Genomic DNA, 21,327 nt, shown 5'->3' on the forward strand with positions numbered 1-21,327 from the left:
CACATCGAATTTTTATAAAGCAGAACTCATCGTCTTTCCCCCCTAACTTGCACTTTCACGCACTTTCTTCATTTTAGATAATGTCACCATCGTCCATGGGTCAAGTCCTCTCTGCCCCCTGCTGACATCTGGTCGCTAAACCCCACCAATTCCACCTCCTATGTGCTACTCTTCTCAGGCCCTTTCTCCTGTACCTCTCCACTTCACTGCACTACTTCAGGTCTCCCATAGAGGGCTGCTTAGTTTTCCCATTGGTCTTTGCACCTCTAGGCTTGGCCTTTTCCAAACAATTATCCATCTTTCTAAAATGACAACCTAATTAAAGATACCTGTCATGGATTGAGCTGTGTCCCCCAAAAATATCTATCAACTTGGCTAGGTCATGATTCCCAATACTGTATGATGGTCTACCATTTTGTCATCTGATGTGATTTCCCTATGTATTGTAAATCCTCTCACTATCATGTCATGAGATGGATTAGTGCAGTTATATTGATGAGATCTACAAGATTAGATACTGTCTTAAGCCAATCTCTTTTGAGATACAAAAAAGAGAAGTGAGCAGAGACACGAGGGGGACCTCATACCATCAAGAATGTATAGCAGGAGCATGTGTCCTTTGGCCTGGGGTCCCTCTGCTGAGAAACTCCTCAACCAGGGGAAGATTGATGACAAAGAACTTCCTCCAGAGGCAAGAAAAGAAAGGCTTCCCTTGGAGCCAATGCCCTGAATTTAGACTTGTAGCCCAGTAGACTGTTAAAGAGAATAAATTTCTCTCTGTTGAAGCCATCCACTTGCGGTATTTCTGCTATGGCAGCACAAGATGACTAAGACAATACCCCTCTGCTTACAACTTTCAGTAGCTCCCCATTACTAACAGAATAAACCTGGATCCACTGTGATTGTGGGGCTAACTAACTTCAGGAAGGGAGGGGGCCTATTGCAGCCATGCATATTCATTGATGGAATCAATCATAACTATGCATTAAACCTGAGTCATGCATATTCATCGAGGTCCCAACAACTAGGGAACTCCAGAGCAGAAGCACCACATCCCTGGGGACAATGGAGGTCCCATGTAGGGAACTCTCCCAGACCTAGCCTAATGCATCTCTTCGCTTGTATCCCTTCTAGTTATAATAAATGGGTAACTGTAAGTATAGGTCACAATCTCCACGAATTTTGTGAGCTGTTAGAATTAACGAACCCACAGGGTCAATGAGCCAGCAGAGGCTAGCAGTACAGAGTCGATTTGTATAGGGCCAGCTCTGGGCAGCTGGGTGATGGAGAAAGGCTACATGGGCAGATGACGAAGAAAGATAGAGTCCTTCTAGCCTGTGCCTAGTCCCAGGTGATTGGAGAGAAAAAGAGAGAGAGAGGGAGGCCAGCTAGTGTGAAGTACAGGGAGTTGTGCAGACTCCTGAGTCTATTGCTGCTCCCCGATGACTTGGCCTCGGGGGGTCAGGGATGTTTTGACCTGTCTCAGTATAGCCAGAGATGTGGTCTGATTTAACTCTGGATGGTTAGGGTCAGATAGAGAGAGCGGAATTCCAAGGGAAGTGATTGGCGACAGAGTATAAAGATGTGGGAAGGTAAGGCCTGGGTCCGTTTCCAGCTGGGAACTAGATTCATGCTGATCCTTACCACACAGTGATAAATGTGGGGTTTCCCCACCTCGCCCTTTTTATACTGCAGTTAGTAACAGTGTCCTCCTCGCAGTTGGTGATGAGGATGGGATAGAGGTAGAGTTTGCCCACCTTGCCCCTTTTATAGTGCAGATGGTAGCATTGTCCAGACAGCGATCCATACAAGTCTGCTTCCTGCTTCTCCATCGTCATCTCCTTCTGCTCCTTAGCCCATATAACCTACACTGGAGCCCTGGTGGTACAGTGGTTAAGAGCTCAACTGCTAACCAAAGGGCTGGCAGCTCAAATTCACCAGCCGCTCCTTGGAAACCCTATGGGACAGCTCTACTCTGTCCCATACGGTCACTGGGAGTCAGAATCAACTCAACGGCAATGAGTTTGGTCTTGGTTTGGTAGTCCTATCTATTCACCATGAGTTCCTAGAAGCATCATAAGCGTCCCTGACTATTCGTGGTGTCCTTATACCTAGAATTCTCTTCATCTCCCTGCAGTACCTGGAACTTCTTCAAGACATGACACAAAAGTTTTCTCCTTAATGAAGTCTTTCCTTCCCACTACAGAATCTCTGCTATATACTTTGGGTATATATATAGGCCCTAGCACACTAAATTGCAATCGGGATATACATGGCTGTCTCCCCAGCCTCTAGTACCTAATGAAATGTTTGTTCAATGAAGGGATGGATACATGAATGATTACCTCAACATCTAGTCCAAACTGAATGGCAAAGTTCTCAGCTTCAGCAAATCTGTGTTTGTGGAGTAACCGGCTCAATCTGACAAAGCAGAAAAGACATTTCAAGGAAATGATTAGTAAACTTAAGTTTTTCACTAAGGGTAAAGGCTTAAAAGAAAAGAAGAAGTTACCTGTTTTCTGGTAAAGCTTCCGTAAGACACCGAAGTACTAAGACAGAGGCTGACTCTTCAGATAGTCTGAAAAGTTTTTTTCAGTGTAAATGCACTTGTCACTTAATATTAATCAGTCAATTTTAACACCACTGTGATTTAACAACTTATCTGGTAAAAGAAAACATGACCTACTTGGGATCATTTTTGCAAATTCCCTCCAGAAGGTATATGGTATCCTACAACAAAAACAAAAACATAATTAAAGTTCAAATATAAAAGCAATGCATTTTATAATTATTAGAGTAACAACTGGTGCAGCCAAGAATATCAATCAATGGATTCTAAGCAGCTGGAAAAAAATTTGTTAAGGGTAAAGGATATTCCCATAGTTTCAAAATATCACCATATAGATTACTTACTAATTACAAAGGTGAAAATGTATGTTTGCAATGGAGAAATCTGGCAGAACTGCCTTCACCAAGAGCTCAGATTTAACATCACCAATAGCAGGACAAATGGTCACCGTGAGCCCCTTCATGTGCTGCACTTAGCAAACACCATTATCTATGTAGTATTCTTGTCAAAAAAACTCAACACAAATCTAACTAGAATGAAACAATCAGACAAATCCAAACTAGAGGGACATTCGATGGAACAACGGGCTCAAACTCTTCAAAAATGTCAACGTCTTAAAACACACAAAAAAGAGGACCTGTTCTAGATGAATGTAGACTACAGTGACAGGAAGGAGCCCTGGTGGCGCAATGGTTAAACACTCAGCGGCTAACTGGAAGGTCTGTGGTTAGAGCCCATAGGCAGCTCTACAGGGAGAAAAGGCCTGGCAATCTGTTCCCGTAAAGACTACAGCCTGGGAAACCCTAATGGGCAGTTTTACTCTGTCACATACAGCCACCATGAGCTGGAATTGACAAGATGGCCCCAATAACAACAGTGACATGACAAGTAAATGCAATGTGATCCTTGACTGGATCCTGGATCAGGAGAAAAACAGCTTTAAAGTAACTAGTAAAATGTGAGTATGGATGATACATTTCCTAATCCGTTGCTGTCAACTATATTCTGACTCACAGCGATGCTACAGGACAGAGCGGAACTGCCCCATAGGGTTTCTGGGGAGAACCTGGTGGATTCGAACTGCCGACATTTTGGTTAACAGCCAAGTTCTTAACCACTGCACCACCGGGGCTCTGCATATTTTATAACAGTTATGCATTAACGTTAAATTTTCTGAGTGTGATACCAGCAAAACCAAATCCACACCGTCATGTCAAGTCCACCTCGTAGTGACCCCGTAGTACGGAGTAGAGCTGCCCTATAGGGTTTCCAAGGCTGTAATCTTTAAAGAAGCAGACCACCACATCTTTCCCCCCAGGAGCAGCTGGTGGGTTGGAACCACCAACCTTTTAGTTAGCAGCCAAGCGCTTAACTACTGCGACACCAGGGTTCCTTCTGAGGGTGATAACTACTATAAAAGAATGCCCTTATTCTTAGAGATACCCACTGAAGTATTTAAGGATAACATGTCATGTCTGTAAGTAATTCTCAAAGGGACCCAAAAAATATGCCTGTGTGTTAAAAAAAAAAAAAAGATGAAGCAAATGTAGCAAAACTTTCTTTTTAAAGATCAGAATTAAAATATAAATAAAGCAATGCCTCCCAAATTAACTTTTAATTTATAGTTCCAGTAATGATACCCATTGCCACTGAGTCGATTCTGACTCATAGCTGCCCTACAGGACAGAGTAGAACTGTCCCATAAGGTTTCTAAGGAGCAGCTGGTGGATTTGAACTGCCGACCTTATGGTTGGCAGCCCAATGCTTAACCACTGTATCACCAGGCCTCCAGTAGAGACATAAGGAAGTTGAATAAGCAGATGACTGATGTTTCGCTTAATCAATTTCCTGTTTTTTATTTTTTAACACGAAGAATGACCTTGTGTAAGTGTATCTGAGGACTTTCTGGGAATGATAAATACAGTTATAAACCTAAACTCTATTTAGGTATTCCACTAGGTTTCATTCATACTTAGCTTAGTTAACATTTTTTATTATAATGTGTTTTTAAAACATGTGTAAACTTACTGTGCTAATTCCAGTTTGGACCAGTGAAGAAACACTAGATACTTCCAAAGAATATAGTATTTCCATTGTAGGTAATGTATAAACTGCAAGATTTTTCATCTAAGAAAAACAGTAGAGCAGTAAATTTAGTACATCAGCATAAGCCCACTAGTACCAAACGGCACTTCACTACTGGGGGTAGAGATTTGCACATGGACAAAGTTAAATGCAAAAAAATCATTTTATAATATAAATCTGTTACTGTGTGACTTAAATGTTGCAGATAAAATTATGCCTATCCTTCCTTCCAAAACTGTTGAATGAAAAACCACATACCCAAACCCACCGTACAATTTGTATTGAAGGTGAGTGTTAATCCCCAGTGCCAGAACTATAAAACTCTAATAAACACCTTTTCGATTCTTGAAATGCTGCCTAGAATGTGGAACTGAGCATACTGACGGAAGTTAATCAGCGGTTACCGGGACAGGTCGGGGGGAGAAATGGGGAATTATTGTTTCAGGGGTCCGCAGTTTAACAGTGATGGAAAAACGTGGAGGTAAACAGTGCCAATGTTTGTAGGATACGGCGATCGTAATGTCACTGAATAGTACACGTAGAAATGGTTGAAACAACAAATGTCTCGTTACATATATTCTACCATAATAAAGTTTAAAAAATTAAATTTCAAATGTAGAGCTGAGATTCATATCCATTTTTTTTAAAAGAAGAAAAAAGAGTTGTTTTTCATTTGTCAAGCATTTGAGTGAACATAACTCTAATATGCTATGAGCATTACTTAGTACCTACTTCTGAATAGTTAATGCTGTTCTCTAAAACATTATACAGACAAACATACAAGAAAATTTTCTAATACCTTCTTATTCGTAGTAGTTGTCAGAGCTACTAGTTTGAGATTTGTGATCCCTTGCCTAAAAGACAAAAGAAGCTTCAAGTAAATCAAATAATCTTTGTCAATGGCCAAGATACAAGTCAATGTGATATTCGTGCATAAACCTTGAAGCTGGTTCACACAGAAGACATCAAATTCTATTTCTGCACGTTTAGGGCTCAGACAGACAGTTTCTAACACAATTGCTTGGAAGTTCACATTGCCACATTCTTAATGAACTTGACAAACAATTACTCAGTCTTGACTCTTGTCAGAATGTTCACAGTGTGATTTAGAACTCAATACATAAAGAACAATATGGACATAACCAGACAACAAACCTGTTTGTAAGAGAAGTTACGACTAGGGTCATAACATACCACATGACTGAAGAGGGAGAATCTGCTTCTGTAGTAAGGAGAAACTCTTCGATGTGAAGAGAGGGCCAGTTCCACACGGGAGTTAGAGTGTAAAGATCCCATAAGCTTAGCACATTCTGCAAAACAGACACACATCTCATTCATACATCTTCTTAATGTTTAAAATACGTACGTCTCAGGATACATATTTTTTTTGATCTGTATATGAAAATAAAGCACAACACTAAGATAGTACTCTACCCCGTCCAAGTCCTTGTCTTTGTAAATCTGACCACGTTTTTGTTGTAAACCATAATAACCAAATGAAAACATTTAAGAAATATCATGAACATACTTGTGTATCAAGAACAAAAAGTAGATTGTCTATGAGCTGGAACTTCTTTGCACCTACAAAAGAGAAAGCAACAAATCCAAGGATTGTATCTCACTGTTAACATTGCTGTCTTTAAACAGGAAACTCACAAATCTATGGAAAGGCAGAACTACAAATAAAAAGTTTCCACTGTCACAAACAAAAAAGTTCACATTCTCATTTATTTCTGCCTCTATTTCCCTGTTTGTTTGTTTTTTTTTTAGGTAATCACTAAAATGTAAAACCAAACTATACCCACTGCTGTCGAGTTGATTCCTACTCATAGCGACCATACAGGACAGAGTAGATCTGCCCCACAGGGTTTAAAAGGCTGTAATCTTTATGCAAACCCACTGCCACATCTTTCTTCCACAGAGTGACTGGTGGGTTTGAACCACCAACCTTTCAGTTGGCACCTGAGCGCTTTAACCACTGCACCACCAGTGCGTAAAACCTCCCAAAATGAAGAGTGACAACTGTTACATACCAAGATCAGTCACCTATGTGGACAACTATCAGCCTAATCTGGCTTGTTTCAGAATGATACAGCAAAACGGCTCATGCCAGACTCAGTAGTCTGACATGAAAATTAAAAATCACTAATAATGATTGAAGTAGTTTCATTAATTTATTACATAAAAAATTACTTTTAATACATAAGAATTATATATATATAACAGTGAAATACATGTAATTATATAAGGAGCCCTGGTGGCACAGTGGTTAAGTGCTCAGCTGCTAACTGAAAGGTCAGCAGTTCGAACTCATCAGCAGCTCCATTGGAAAACGATGTGGCAGTCTGCTTGTGAAAAGACTGACAGCCCTGGAAACCCTATGGACAGTTCAACTCTCTGCTATAGGGTCACTATGAGTTGGAATCAACTGGATGACAACGGGTTATACGTAATAGGTCATGTATATGTATAATAAAACTTGTATAAAATAAAGATTACCTTTAATAATCCCTGAATCAACAAGATTCTTGACAACCATTCCTTTCTTGGAAGAATCCGGTGCCCATTTTGTGAATGCACAATTACCAGTTCCCTAGAAAAGTGAAAACAGTACACCAACTGCAGATTCAGTTCTTAGACCCGAACTTTCCCCAAAGTAAAAACACCAGAGTTGTGCACAATGTTAATTTCAAAATGTAATTATATATTCATGTCCAATTAGCTTTTATATCCCAGTTTCTGTCTTAGTTCGTTTCCAAAAGAAAAGAATGAAAGAACATTGACCTGCTGTTGTTGGCTATAACATGAGTATTGAATGGCAGGCATCTTCAGGCTACTCACCAGGAAGACGTGGGGAGGGGGGTGGACGCTAAGACTTCCTCCAGTATTATGAGGTAAATGTAATCTCTGTTTGTTAAATATGTTCATTAAAATAGCCACAAACATTTGAAAAGCATTTTCTAAATATTAATTTTAAATTATTAAACACGATACACACAATGTAGAAATGTGAATACTCCTTAATAAATAATGTCAGTTTGGCTAGTAAAAATGTCATATCTGCTATAATTACATTGAATTTCTGCCTGCTCCACCTTGAATATTAGATGTTTTCTCCCCAAATTCAAAGAAATTATGACCACAGCAGAAATTTCACATATATGGTAAAATGTTACCTTTCATGTATCCATCATTAAGGAGCCCTGGTGGCACAAGGTTAAGTACTTGGCTGCTAACCAAAAAGGTCAGCGGTTCAAACTCACCAGCCACTCCACAGAAGAAAGACCTCACGATCTGCCCCCATAAAAATTAAAACCCTCCAAAAAGCAAACCCACTGCTATCAAGTCAATTCCAACTCACAGGAACCCCATACGACTGAGTAAAATTGCCCCGTAGGGTTTCCAAGGCTGTAAATCTTTAAGGAAGCAGGTTGCCACTTCTTTCTCCTGCAGAGGAGCTGGTGGGGTCAAACCAGCGAGCTTTTGGTGAGCAGCTGAACGCTTTAACTACTACAGCAGCCTAAGAAGCCCGACAGAGCAGCTCTACTCTGTCACATGCCTGGCTATGAGTTAGAACCAACTAGATGGCAACTAACAACAGCAAAATCATGGACATTATACGAGAAGGTACGCATTTTAAGTTTTCTCTGCAGTGATGGTGAATTGCGCTTCTTTATACTCTGGCCCAGTTTTCTATTTTATTAACACAAATATTTGCAAGTAGCTTGGCTGCGAAACTAGCTAAGAATAATGTGGAATCACTTAACATGCAGGTACTAAAGCAAAGACCTTGTGTCAGTAGGATCATCCTCCATCTAGAAGTTCTGGTGTATTTCAAGAATTCAAGGAATCTGTCTACTTGGATGGGGAAAAAATTACATACTAATCTCTATCTGAAATTTACCATTACTTTCAATTCTAAAGATAGGCCACAAAAACAAACAAAAAACCACAGCAGAATTAGCAGTGCCCATGACTTCATTTCTATGTACTATAATTTTAAACTAGTATGGAGTGTAAACAATATTTTGAGACAGCTGCAACAATCTGAATTTTTAAAAAGACCTGTGACTTCAGTTGCTGACAAAGCGACAGACATTACTAATTATATTGTGGGTTTTTATTTTCCTTTCTTTTTTGCCTACCTTCATAATTGAATGAAATTCTAAATTTCAGATAGTATTTATGGAAAACAAAGATGTATCTTTTTTTCCAAAATAGAAACTTAGGCTTACTTATTGAATTAATTTTATATGAGCTTAATTTTACCATTTCCCTGATGCTGTGATATGTTACATATTAATCTGTAGCTTAACCAAAACTACGATGTTTTACTGAAGAAACACTCTGGTTACAAAAAAACAAAGTTTTATCAAAAGAATTACCCCAATTATCACAGGGATTTCACTCGCTAAATCTCCAACCACAAGACTGAGACAACCAAGAGCATGATGATTTTCAGTTGATATAAAGGTGGACTTGATTTGTCCTTGTAACTGCAAAATTCAAAACAAAAAAACAAAAAATTATACATATATACATTCATGCTCTACACTCCAAATAACTTGATGAGATCAACAAAAATCCGTTTCAATCAATCCGTTACAGGTGTGTTTTTAAATAGAAGCGTTACTAAAATACTGTATCATAGCAATTCCTAAAACATGAACCCGTAGGTCAACTATATCCAGAAACACTCTCCAATATTTACATTAATTTGAAGTTTAAAGATGGCAACATGGTTTGATTTCCTTACCTTTTTTGCTGTATTGAAGTCTACATTCTCAATTGCTGCGTTTAAAAAAAAAAAAAAAGGCAAGCTAAATTTAGAGTGTTAATCTATAAAACTCGTAGAAGTCAGCCCTTCTGTGTCAAGGAAGTGAAACTATATACAATCTAGTGAAAAGAACACTGGTCAGAATTTAATGAAGCAGTGCTGACTGTTTAGTTTTGCTCTTGGCCAATGATACGAACCGTGACTATATTCATATTCAAGGCACCAGCCAGGCTGCCTGAGGGCCCCAAGGTATCTTTCCTTAGCACGCTTCTTCCTGCTAAGAGGGTCTTCTCCCAGCTCTCCAATGCCCCACCTCCTATTCAAGCTCTCAAGTCCTGTTCCGTCAAGTTCTCAGCACTCGTCACTCTGTTTTGGAATAGCTCTCCATTTGCCCAGCTCCTTCACTGAATTATAGAGAACTATGTGGTTCTCTATAGTGGCATAGTGGTTAAGTGCTACAGCTGCTAATCAAAGGGTCAGCAGTTCGAATCCGCCAGGCACTCCTTGGAAACTCTATGGGGCAGTTCTACTCTGTCTATAGGGTCGCTATGAGTCGGAATCCACTCGACGGCACTGGGTCTGGGTTTATGTAGCTTAGAAGGAGCCCTGGTGGTTAAGTGCTCCACTGCTAGTCAAAAGGTCAGCAGTTAGAACCCACCAGCTGCTTCGCAGAAAAAAGATGTGGCAGTCTCCTTCCATAAAGATTTACAGCCCTGGAAACCCTATGGGGCAGTTCTTCTCTGTCCTATAGGGTCACTGTGAGTCAGAATTGGCTCGATGGTAATGGGTTTGATTATTTTTTTGATGTGGCTGAGGAGTTTCTAGGTGGTGCAACCAGTTAACATGCTTGGCTAACCAAATGGGTGGAGGTTAAATCTACCCAGAGGAGCCTCAGAAGAAAAGCCTATGGATCTACTTCCTAAAAATCGGCCACTGAAAACTCTACGGAGCACAGTGCTACTCTGACACACGTGCAGTCTCCGTGAATTGGAGCCGACTGGGCTGCAACTGGTTTTTTGTAACCTATCTTAATCCTTGTCATATCCTCTGGACTTAGAACAGGCTTGGCACATAGCAGGTGCTTTAAAAACGTTCGCTGAATACATGCCCTGAATCGATTCCTCACTCTCCCAGCTCAGAGGGATGTATATTATCCATACCACTCACTCAGCACATATCGTAGATTATTGCTCTGCATTAGTAACACTTAGTCATTTCAGCTTTTAGGTTCATTTATTCCAGCAAAAATCATTTATTATTGCGCTAGTGTGTACTTTTTTTTTTTTTTTATTGTGCTTTAACTGAAAGTTTATAAATCAAGTCAGGCTCTCATACAAAAATTTATACACACCTTGCTATATACTCCTAGCTGCACTCCCCGTAAGGAGACAGCACACTCCTTCTCTCACTCTCTATTTTCCTGTCCATTTGGCCAGCTTCTGACCCCCTCTACCCTCTCATCTCCCCTCAAGACAGGAGCTGCCCACATAGTCTCATGTGTCTGCTTGATCCAAGAAGCTCACTCCTTACCAGCATCCCTCTCCAATACACTGTCCAGCACAATCCCTGTCTGAAGAGTTGGCTTCGGGAATGGATCCTGTCCTGGGCCAACAGAAGGTCTGGGGGCCATGACCTCCGGGGTCCTTCTAGTCTCAGTCAGACCATTAAGTCTGGTCTTATGAGAATTTGGGGTCTGCATCCCACTGCTCTCCTGCTCCTTCAGGGGTTCTCTGTTGTGTTCCCTGTCAGGACAGTCATCAGTTGTAGCCGGGCACGTCTAGTTCTTCTGGTCTCAAGCTGATGTAGTCTCTGGTTTATGTGGCCCTTTCTATCTCTTACGCTCGTAATTACCTTGTGTCTTTGGTGTTCTTCATTCTCCTTTGCTCCAGGGAGGTTAAGGCCAATTGATGCATCTTAGATGGCCGTTTACTAGCGTTTAAGACCCCAGACGCCACTCTCCAAAGTGGGATGCAGAATGTTTTCTTAACAGATTTTATTACGCCGATTGACTTAGATGTCCCCTGAAACCATGGTCCCCAAACTCCCACCCCTGCTATGGTGGCCTTCGAAGCATTCAGTTTATTCCAGAAATTTCTTTGCTTTTGGTTTAGTCCAGTTGTAATGACATCTTCTGTATTGTGTTGTCTTTCCCTTCACCTAAAATAGTTCTTGTCTACTATCTAATTAGTGAGCACCCCTCTCCCTCCCTCCCTCCCCACTCTCGTAACCAACAAAGAATGTTTTCTTCTCTGTTTAAACTATTTCTTGGGTTCTTATGATAGTGGTCTCATACAATATTTGTCCTTTTGCAACTGACTAATTTCACTCAGCATAATGCCTTCCAGATTCCTCCATGTTATGAAACGTTTCACTGATTCCTCACTGTCCTTTATCGATGGGTAGTATTCCATTGTGTGACTATACCATAATTTATTTATCCATTCACCAGTTGATGGGCACCTCGGTTGCTTCCATAGTTTTGTTATTGTAAACAGTGTTGCGATGAACATGGGTGTGCATATATCTGTTCATGTAAAGGCTCTTATTTCTTTAGGATATATTCCAAGGAGTGGGATTCCTGGATCATATGGGAGTTCTATTTCTGCTTTTTAAGGAAGCGCCATATCGATTTCCAAAATGGTGTGTGTGTACACTTCTTGATGGCCATAACCCACAATCCATTGCCAGTGAGCTGATTTCAACTCATGGCAACCCTGCAGGTGAGAACAGAACTGCCCCATAGGGTTTCCAAGGCTGTAATCTTTACAGATGCAGACTGCCACATCTTTTTCCCATAGAGTGGCTAGTGGGTTTGAACTGCTGACCTTTTGGTTAGCAGCCAAGCACTTAACCACCAAGCCACCAGGGCTCCCTTGATGGCAATAAACAAATTCTATTTCTTCAGATTTTGTTACAGCCCCAATAGTGGAAAATCAGTATACTCTGAGTACTCAAAAGTATACTCGGTGTCACAGAATATAGTTAAACTAAACTAATACTCATCAGGAGAATATGTAAAAATTTATCTGAAAAAACAGAAATATTCCTGCAAATCAATAATAAGAAAATAATGAGTGACTTACCGTGCTGAACTTTTCCAAGCTGAAGGTTCGTAACATAAAAAAATCCACTGTTTGTAAGGAGCAGCATATAATAGGTACCTGTTAAAATAAAGTCAAAATTAATGTCTCTAAAAAGGAACACAGACATAAAATCTAAACCAATATCCTGAACTGGCTTAAAATATGCCAGCGTGTTCATTTAAATTCTAATCATCAAATAATAATTATACAGATAAAGCTTATTTATCAACAAAATGACAAGTTAATAAGCTTATTTATAAAGAAAAAGATAATAAGTTACTTGTTAAAAATAATGCCAACTCTTTCAAACTTCTATAAAAAAAACAACTTCACTTGCCAGGAAAAAAAAACAAAACTCAGATACATCAAAATAAAGGAAGATCTGGTCAACATTTGTTGAAATCGAAATATGATAAATACGCTGAAACCTATAAAAACCTCTTAAAGAACATAATGCCTCCTTTGTAACTTACGGAACTTTCAAAACTGGAAAAACGTGTTTAGAATATTATGTGTGAAATTTTACACATTTAAACTTCTGAAAAGAGCTAAAATGAAAAACTTGTTATGTACCGTGGTGGTATTTACAGCATCAGTAGAAAATGTTGGTGATCTACAGGTAGCATAACAACATACAATGTATTGTTAACCAGAAATTCGATTATTTTTTGTTTGATTATTAGTCAGAAATTACCATCTCAGTGAAATTCAAGAAAACTCACCTTCATTTGAACCATCATTCTCAATAACAAGACTCCGGTAAGTACGCTCATTTTCATCGTTAGCCTTCTGAACAAAAGCCTAATTGCAAATTAATTTCAAAGGATAAGATTAAACTCAGAAAAATGCAATCAAAGATTATATTCTTTAAACCCTAGAGTCATCAATTACCATTAGCAGTAATTCTGCCTATATAGCAAGGCGTTTTGTTTTAAAATGGAAAAATATTTTCAATAAGCATACTCAGAATATTTCTAAAGCTTCCTTTTTCATTTTTGCATTCATTTAATCAATGTTTCTGTGATAACGTCTTTAATTTAATAAAACAGACATTTTTTTTTTAAAGTAATGGTTTGCTAGGTGTCTGAGAGATTACTTAGAATGTAGATAATGAAAATGAAAAATAAAACAAAGTCTTACATTAGTGAGTAACGTTTGCTTTGATGTTACATGAATAAGGTGCACATTGCCATTTCTCTCACCAACCAAAAGAAAATTTCCTTTTTGACAGAGGCCAACCACATCCACATCAGTATCTGAAAATTAGAAATCAGAGTTACAGGCTCCCTTCAAGAAAGTTTGTTCTTACCAAAAAAACCAAATTCTGTCATTAAGAGTCAAACTTTCAAGCTTCTGAATATTGCAAAAAAGTTGTGATGAAAGTAAAGAAGAACACTACTGATGTGTTTACCGAGCTCTTAGTATATGCCCAGTGTTGTTCTAGGCCCTACAGCTGTATCTCAGAATAACAAGATTCCCACCCTCAAGGAGCTCAAATTCTAAGGCAGAAATAGATGACAGACAATCAGCATGACAAGTAAGTAAAAGATATGGCACGTACAAAGGTGATCCTACGGAAGAAAAGAAAAAGTAGAGCACAGTGAGAGAGACCAAATGAGCTGTGTGGGACATAGTATTAAATAGTGGTCAACACAGACTTAACAGTCTGACTGAGACTAGAAGGACCCCAGAGATCATGGTCCCCAGACCTTCTGCTAGCCAGAGACAGGACCTGCTACCAAAGCCAGAGAGGGATTGCACTGGACTATGGGATAGAAAATGATACTGGTGAAGAGTGAGTTTCTTGGATCAAGTAGACACATGATACTATGTTGGCAGCTCCTGTCTGGAGAAGAGATGAGAGGGCAGAGGGGGTCAAAAGCTGGCCGAATGGACACGAAAAGAGAGAGTGCAGGGAAGAAGTAGGCTGTCTCAACAGGGGGAGAGCAACTAGGAGTATACACTAAGGTGTATGTAAATTTTTGTATGAGAGACTGACTTGATTTGTAAACTTTCACTTAAAGCACAATAAAAATTAAAAAAAAAAAAAATAGTGGTTGACAAGGGCGGATTAACCAGTAAGCAAAGTACATGTGGGCTTATTTGTGCTTACCTACTAATCCGTAGTGCACAATTTCCCATAGCATACACATCTCAGATGTGGTGAAAAACAAATTAGTAAGTGAGTACAAGCAAGCCCGTGCGTACCTTGCTTGTTGGGTAACCCACCCCTGTTGTTCAGGATAGGTCTCTTTGAGAAGGTGAGATGTGAAGGAAGACTTGATGGAAATGAAGAAATTAGGCAAACGGAGGCTGGGGGAAGGCCATTCCTGGGAGAGCAAGGACTCCAAAGCAGAGCATGCCTGATGTGCACGCAGCAGAGTGAGAAGGCCACCGCAAAAACCACTTGCCATCAAGTCAGTTCTGACCCATGGTGACCCCATTCATGTCAGAGTAGAACTGTGCCCCATAGGGTTTTCAATGGCTGTGTTCTTTCGGAAGTGCTTTACTGTCTGCACCACCCAAGGACTCAGCAAGGCCAGAAGGGCTGAAATGGAGGCAGAGAGAGGAAAGGTGGAGATAAAAGCCAATAGTATACAAATGGCTTGTGAACTAAAATTACTCAACAGCAGTATCTTTATACAAATCTGTAACAGGTTAACATAACCCACTATTTCATTAGTGAAACTGTGAATCTTGTGGACCAATCAGTGAGATACATTAAGATCCTATAAAATATTAGTTTCTAGCCCCCATATTGCAATCAAAATTGTGTTCTCAAATGTATGCCTCCTGATTCCTTTTCAGTCGTCTAAATTCTTACATGAATATTTCAACAACCATTTTTCCCTCAAAATTTCTACTAAAGATCCAGAAAGAAACTTTCATGTTTTCCCCATTTTCTAATACAATCACTGACTTATTCCTTAATTCACTGTTAAGTACTTATCTGCATGTACTAAAAGTCCTCTCACTCAAAGAACTACTTCAAAAGTATTTCAGTGGCTGTTTCAATGGTATACATTCGTGTTGTTGTGTGCCATTGGGTCGATACTGACTCACAGTGACCCTATGAGTCAGAGTAGAGCTGTCCCATGGGGTTTCCTTGGCTGTAATCTTTACAGGAACAGATCAGCAGGTCTTTTCTCCCAGAGTAGCTGGTGGGTTCAAACCATTGACCTTTCGGTTAGCAGCCAAGAGCTTAACCATTGTACCACCAGGGCTCTTTTGTTGTTATTGTTGTTAGCTGTTGTCAAGTCGATTCCAACTCATGGCGACCCCACATGGGCAGAGTAAGGCTGTTCGGAAGCAGGTCACCAGGCCTGTCTTCTGAAGTGCCTATAGGTGGGTTCAAACCATCAGCCTTACAGTGAGTAGCCCAGTGCTTAACCGTCTGTGCCGCCCAGGGATGGTATACACTGTAAAAGTATTTAAATGTTTGATGATGATACCAAAATTACGTACAAGATTCAGGTACATGAATACTATGGGGCTGAGCTGCTTTCTACAGCATTCTAACACAAACTTTAAGCAATACAAGTAAATTAGCTTGTCGCTTTACATGTATGTTTTCCCTTAGAATTATTGGGAGAAGGTATCATTTCGGCATCCTTTGAACCTAGTATCCAGCACATAATAGGCACTCAAGATTAATTTATTGAAATTAGTCTAATTTTGATTCTTAGAAATAATGGAATAAAGAAAATGCAAGGAGGTAGAAACTGAAAGCTCATTTGCAAGATATATTTGGCTTCCAATTTATGTGATTTCATTACATCAGACTTACCAAATATGAGATGCAACTGAAGTGATCTACAGAAGCTGTCAAGCAGAATCACTGACTGGTCTGCTGTAATGATAAACCCATCACTTAAGCTGCATGCTTGTATCTTAGGGTTTAACGAGGCCTGCGGCAGGGGGAAGCAATGATTAACAACTGAAACATTTTTATACATGTTTAATAATACTTATGAATAGTGTCGTCACAGTTCCAAACACCGAAATTTACTGCACTCGATCAAGCGGCTAACGAACACATGAAGAGACGCTCCCGATCATTAGCCGTTACCCACTGCCGTCAAGTCGATCCCGACTCATAGCAACCCTATAGGACAGGGTAGAACTGCCCCATAATGGTTTCCAAGGAGCGCCCGGTGGATCTGAACCGTTGACCTTTTGGTTAGCAGCTGTAGCCCTTAACCACTGTGTCACCAGCGTTTCCCATTAGCCATTAAAAACCAAACCCATTTCCATGGAGTCATTTCTGACTCATACAGGGTAGAAGTGCCCCATAGAGTTTCCAAGGAGTGCCCGGTGGATCTGAACTGCCAACCTATTGGTTAGCAGCCATAGCACTTAACCACTACACCACCAGGGTTTCCCATAGAGACGCAAATCAAAACCACAATGAGATACCATCTCATCCCTGCAAAAATGGCACTCATCAAAAAAAAACAGAAAACAACAAATGCTGGTGAGGTAGTGGGGGGACTGGAACTCTTATACACTGTTGGTGGGACTGTAAAATGGTACATTCACTTTGGAAAATGGTATGGTGCTTCCTCAAAAAGCTAGAAATAAAAATACCATATGATCCAGCAATCCCACTCCTACGTCTATATCCTACCTAGAAAAATGAGCACTGACACGAATTAGATACATGCACATTTCCACCAGGGCGTTACTCTGAATTATTCAGAATAATTGCAGCATTATTCAGAATAGCAAAAAGATGGAAACAACCTAAGTGTCCATCAACAGACGAATGGATAAACAAATTGTTGTATATACATACAATGGAAAACTAAGCAATGATAAAGAATAATCATGACTCTGCGCAACATAATAAGGATAAATCCAGAGGTTATTACTCTGAGTGAAATAAATCAATCACAAAAGGCTAAATATTGTATGATATCACTTTTATAAAGCCAGGAATCAAAAATAGGTTTGCACACAGAAAGCAACCTTCCCAGATGGTTACCAGGGATGGGAGGGGGAGAGAGGGAGAATCACTTACTAGATAGCACGCATATGTTAATTCCAGTGAAGGGAAAGGCAAATGGTTCCAATGCATAAACCTGTGTTTTCTAAGGGTTGGTCTTTTCCCACAGCATCCAGGCATTAACATAAATGAAGGAAGTAAGACCGGCATAGTGACTCAGTGTATGGAATACAACAGGGAGGGGGCCAGTAGTGAACCATAAACTGCAGGGTACAGGGTATAAACTAGAGAGCAGAATCTACTGAACACCAGCCAGAGCAAAGCCCCACGGAAATGCAACCCTGGCCAGTGTCCTGATTATCAGGAAAAGCTGGGTCTTTCTATGAAATGTTCTAATTTTTAAAGCACTAGCATCTAAGTCAATATTTTTTAAAAACACTATGCATGCCAAATAGGAGCCTGCAGTTTTTAACTTCTGTTATAACTGCCTTATTTCACTCAGCATAAAGTTTTCAAGGTTCCTCTGTGTTGCAACATGTATCCGGACTTCATTTCTCTTTATGGCAGAGTAGCACTCCATTATATGTATCGTCCTATCTTTTTATAGACGCGTCCTAAACGCCTGAAAGAAAGCTATGAAGAGGTGGACTTTAGAAATATTGAATCTAAGGTGATGTAGGGAGAATTCTCATGGAAATTTCCAGCAATATGACACTGAATCTGGATCCTCTGACAAAGTGCTATATTCATTCGTAAAATATTTAACGTGTGGCCAATAGGCCGACTAAGCACTCAGTACAATTCTGCAGATGAAAACCGTTGGCATCAGAATGATTACCTTCTCGGAGGAGATCTTCGCTAGCAGATCTACTTGGTATAAAGCAGTTCCATGTTCTTTTCTTGAGCCAACGCTTAGGTACCCACTTCCTGTGTCATCGTTTGTTAACAGTTCAATATCATTCCACATGTTTCTAAGACTGTCTTCCTGAGTCAGGAACAACTGCTTTCCTGGTGACGACATGCAAAATTAGAGAGCAAATCATCTTGTATAGCATCCACTTCCTTGGGAAATGAAAGTGCTTACCAAAAAAAAAAAAACCCAAACTAATAAAAGCATTATTGACGAAGACTTCTTTGTCTTCGTGTTACTTCTGTGGTCACTAGACCAATAAGATAAATGGAACTAGAGCTATGATTATCAACAGAACACCACATTGGCTTAGACATGCAATCAATTCTGATCTTACCAACGTATCCCAAGGGTTCTAATACTTTGCCTAACTTGAAATTATACCAAGGGTTTCTTTAAAATAAACTTTTAATCAGCATAGCAATATAGAACATAGGCTCCAAAGTCAGACTGTCGAGGATATCTTAGGGTTGTAAGATTCCAGATGAACTTCAAAAAAAAGTACGTTAACGTTTCCACAGTATTGTCATACAATAAATTAAAAAAAGGGGAGGAAGAAAAAACTCCCTTAGGTTTTGGACTAGTCAAGCAGTACGTACACTTGTAACCTTAGGAAAGTCACTTAACCGTTTAATCTCCAAAGACTTATATAACTCATTATCTGTGGTCTATGTTGGAATGCGAAAATGAAAAACAATCTCTGGATCAAATCTGAGTTACCCTGGGTGATGCAAATGATTAAGCACTCGATTATTAACTCAAAGACTGAGGGTTGGAATCCACTCAGAGGCACTTCAGAAGAAAGGCCTGGCAATGTGCTTCCCAAAGGTCACAGCCTTGAAAACCCTATGGAGCGCAGTTCTACTCTGCAACACACAGGGTCACCATGAGTTAGAATCGACTCCATGGCAAGCGGTTTGGTTTTGGATCAAATCTGGTGGGCAACAATAAACAAATAATTATAATTGGTCTGATAAGTGCTAGCAGAAGTATGAGGAGCCCCGGTGGCACAGTGGTTAAGTGCTCAGCAGCTAACCCAAAGGTTGGTGGTTGAACCTACACATCAGCTCCAAAGGTGGAAGACCTGGCAATCTGCTCCCGTAAAGATCACAGCCTAAGAAACCCTATGGGGCAGTTCTACTCTGACTACGGGGTCACCATTAAGTCAGAATCCACTCCGTGGCACACAACAACAGCAGAAGTATGTTGTATGTTGAAAAGCTCTGGAGACGCAGCTCAGGGAAGGAGTGATTTTTGACTTAGTGCTCTTCACATTTGCTAGCCAGTTGTTCTTGGACAAGTAACTGAAAGTTTTTGTCCTCAATTCTCTAATTTATAATGTAAGGATAAAACTGTACCTAATTGAAAAGGTTATGAGCTTTAAATGTTCACACCTAGAACCATGGTTGGTTCAAAGCAAGCACTCAATTTAAGTATTAGCTAATTTATTTGTTATTCTTAGTGGCAGGTAATATTTAGGTTGGGAATTTCAGGTTGTAGGACCTTTTAAATTAGAGGAAAACAGTTCTTTTTAAGAGAAGAGCATAAGCAAGAGCACAGACACAAAACATGTGGGAGAATACAGACCAGTTTTTTAAATGGCTGGTGTTTGATTGGGAGTTGGGAGGAAATTAAGACAGGAGGAACAGGTTAGAGTTAATACCTTTCTGGGTCTCAGTTTGCCACAGTTATAAAATAGAAAAATATTATTACCAACGACCAGGGCTTCCATATTCATTCACCCGACAGATGTTTACTGAGTGCTCAGTATGTGCGAGGTGCTGTTCTAGGAGCTGGGAATACGGCTGTGAACAAGGCAGAAATAGTCCTTGCCATTATTAAGTTTATAGTCTTGTGGAAAGCTCGGACAAAAAGAAAACAATAGTTCACACGTATTGAGTGTTTCTTGCAGGCCAGGAACAGTTTTGAACGTTTTCCTTACTTAATCTTCACAATAGGAAAAAAGAGCCAGGGATTAAATAAAAGGCCAAGGTCACCCACTGCTCCTAACAACTGTTATACAGCTTCCCTACGAAAAATGCACAAATAGAGGTCTCACGTGGAAGAAGAGGAAGGCGGGCGCTTAAGAAGGGCGTGTATGTGGGAGCGGAAGGAGGTGACATTGAGCAAAGACCTGAATGACAAGAAGCCAACCATGCAAAGCTCCCGGGGAACACAGCCGCAGGCAGAGGACACCGATCGCAAAGGCTGGGAGGCTGGGGGTTTGATGGGGTGCGCGGGCCTTAGCCGAGTGGAAGACAGCTTAGAAGGGTGGGCCCAAACGTAGCGGCAGCTGGGTTTTACTCAGCGCAAAGTGGGTGACCTGATTTCATTAGCATTTTCAGAACACTCTGGCTGCGGAGTGGAGATTAACGAATACGCAATAATAACCGACATAAAACCAAGTGTCAGTTAGGCCTCCACTCAAAAAAGCTCCCAGCTGGACACCAAACTCTCCCGCCAACGTCTTGAGGGAAAATCACCCCGAACTGAACTGCAGCAGCTAATACTTGGAGCTGAACTCACACACCCCCAGCTCCCTACAGTCGTACGGCTCCCCCTCCTCACCTGCAATTGAAGAAACTAAAGAGGAACACTCGACCTACTCCGCCCTATTTCCGACTCACACAACCGCCCTAATCTTAGGTTCCATCCCTCGGGTTTAAATTGGCGGGAAAACGCCAAGCCCCACCCCCCCTTACGGCGGCTGAAGGAAGCCAAGAATGTTTTAGAACCGAAACAGGGCGTTGATCACCCTAATTCCCACCCCCATGGCGACCCTAACGCTGCGCGCTCTAAGGCGTATTCTTGGCCCTGCCCTCTGTTCTGGCCTGGCACGCTCGCTTCGAAAGAACAACCAATCACCGCCTCGAGCCGCGTTGCTATAGAAGCCCTTTTCTCCACCCCTTTTCCCCCCAGCATGCTCTGCGACACGCGAGGCCTCGTCGCCTTTGTGCC

General features: G+C 40.6%; 1 protein-coding gene across 1 annotated transcript in view; it reads right to left on the reverse strand.

The window, feature by feature from the left end:
• Positions 1–21,320, reverse strand: part of KNTC1 (kinetochore associated 1) — an 81,040-nt gene extending 59,720 nt beyond the window's left edge. Inside the window, exons 1-16 of the mRNA XM_064272135.1 lie at positions 20,938–21,320; positions 18,298–18,467; positions 16,302–16,422; positions 13,655–13,770; positions 13,237–13,315; positions 12,515–12,592; positions 9,411–9,445; positions 9,040–9,150; positions 7,154–7,247; positions 6,183–6,235; positions 5,849–5,964; positions 5,454–5,508; positions 4,598–4,696; positions 2,687–2,730; positions 2,513–2,578; positions 2,346–2,421 (exon numbers count right to left, since the gene is read on the reverse strand). Of these exons, the coding sequence (XP_064128205.1) occupies positions 2,346–2,421; positions 2,513–2,578; positions 2,687–2,730; positions 4,598–4,696; positions 5,454–5,508; positions 5,849–5,964; positions 6,183–6,235; positions 7,154–7,247; positions 9,040–9,150; positions 9,411–9,445; positions 12,515–12,592; positions 13,237–13,315; positions 13,655–13,770; positions 16,302–16,422; positions 18,298–18,426 (1,272 nt within the window). The 5' untranslated portion in view covers positions 18,427–18,467; positions 20,938–21,320. The remainder of the gene's footprint in view (positions 1–2,345; positions 2,422–2,512; positions 2,579–2,686; positions 2,731–4,597; positions 4,697–5,453; positions 5,509–5,848; positions 5,965–6,182; positions 6,236–7,153; positions 7,248–9,039; positions 9,151–9,410; positions 9,446–12,514; positions 12,593–13,236; positions 13,316–13,654; positions 13,771–16,301; positions 16,423–18,297; positions 18,468–20,937) is intronic.
• Between the last annotated feature and the right edge of the window lie 7 nt (positions 21,321–21,327).

This window comes from Loxodonta africana, chromosome 19 (assembly GCF_030014295.1).
Source record: "Loxodonta africana isolate mLoxAfr1 chromosome 19, mLoxAfr1.hap2, whole genome shotgun sequence".
Lineage (NCBI taxonomy): Eukaryota > Metazoa > Chordata > Mammalia > Proboscidea > Elephantidae > Loxodonta > Loxodonta africana.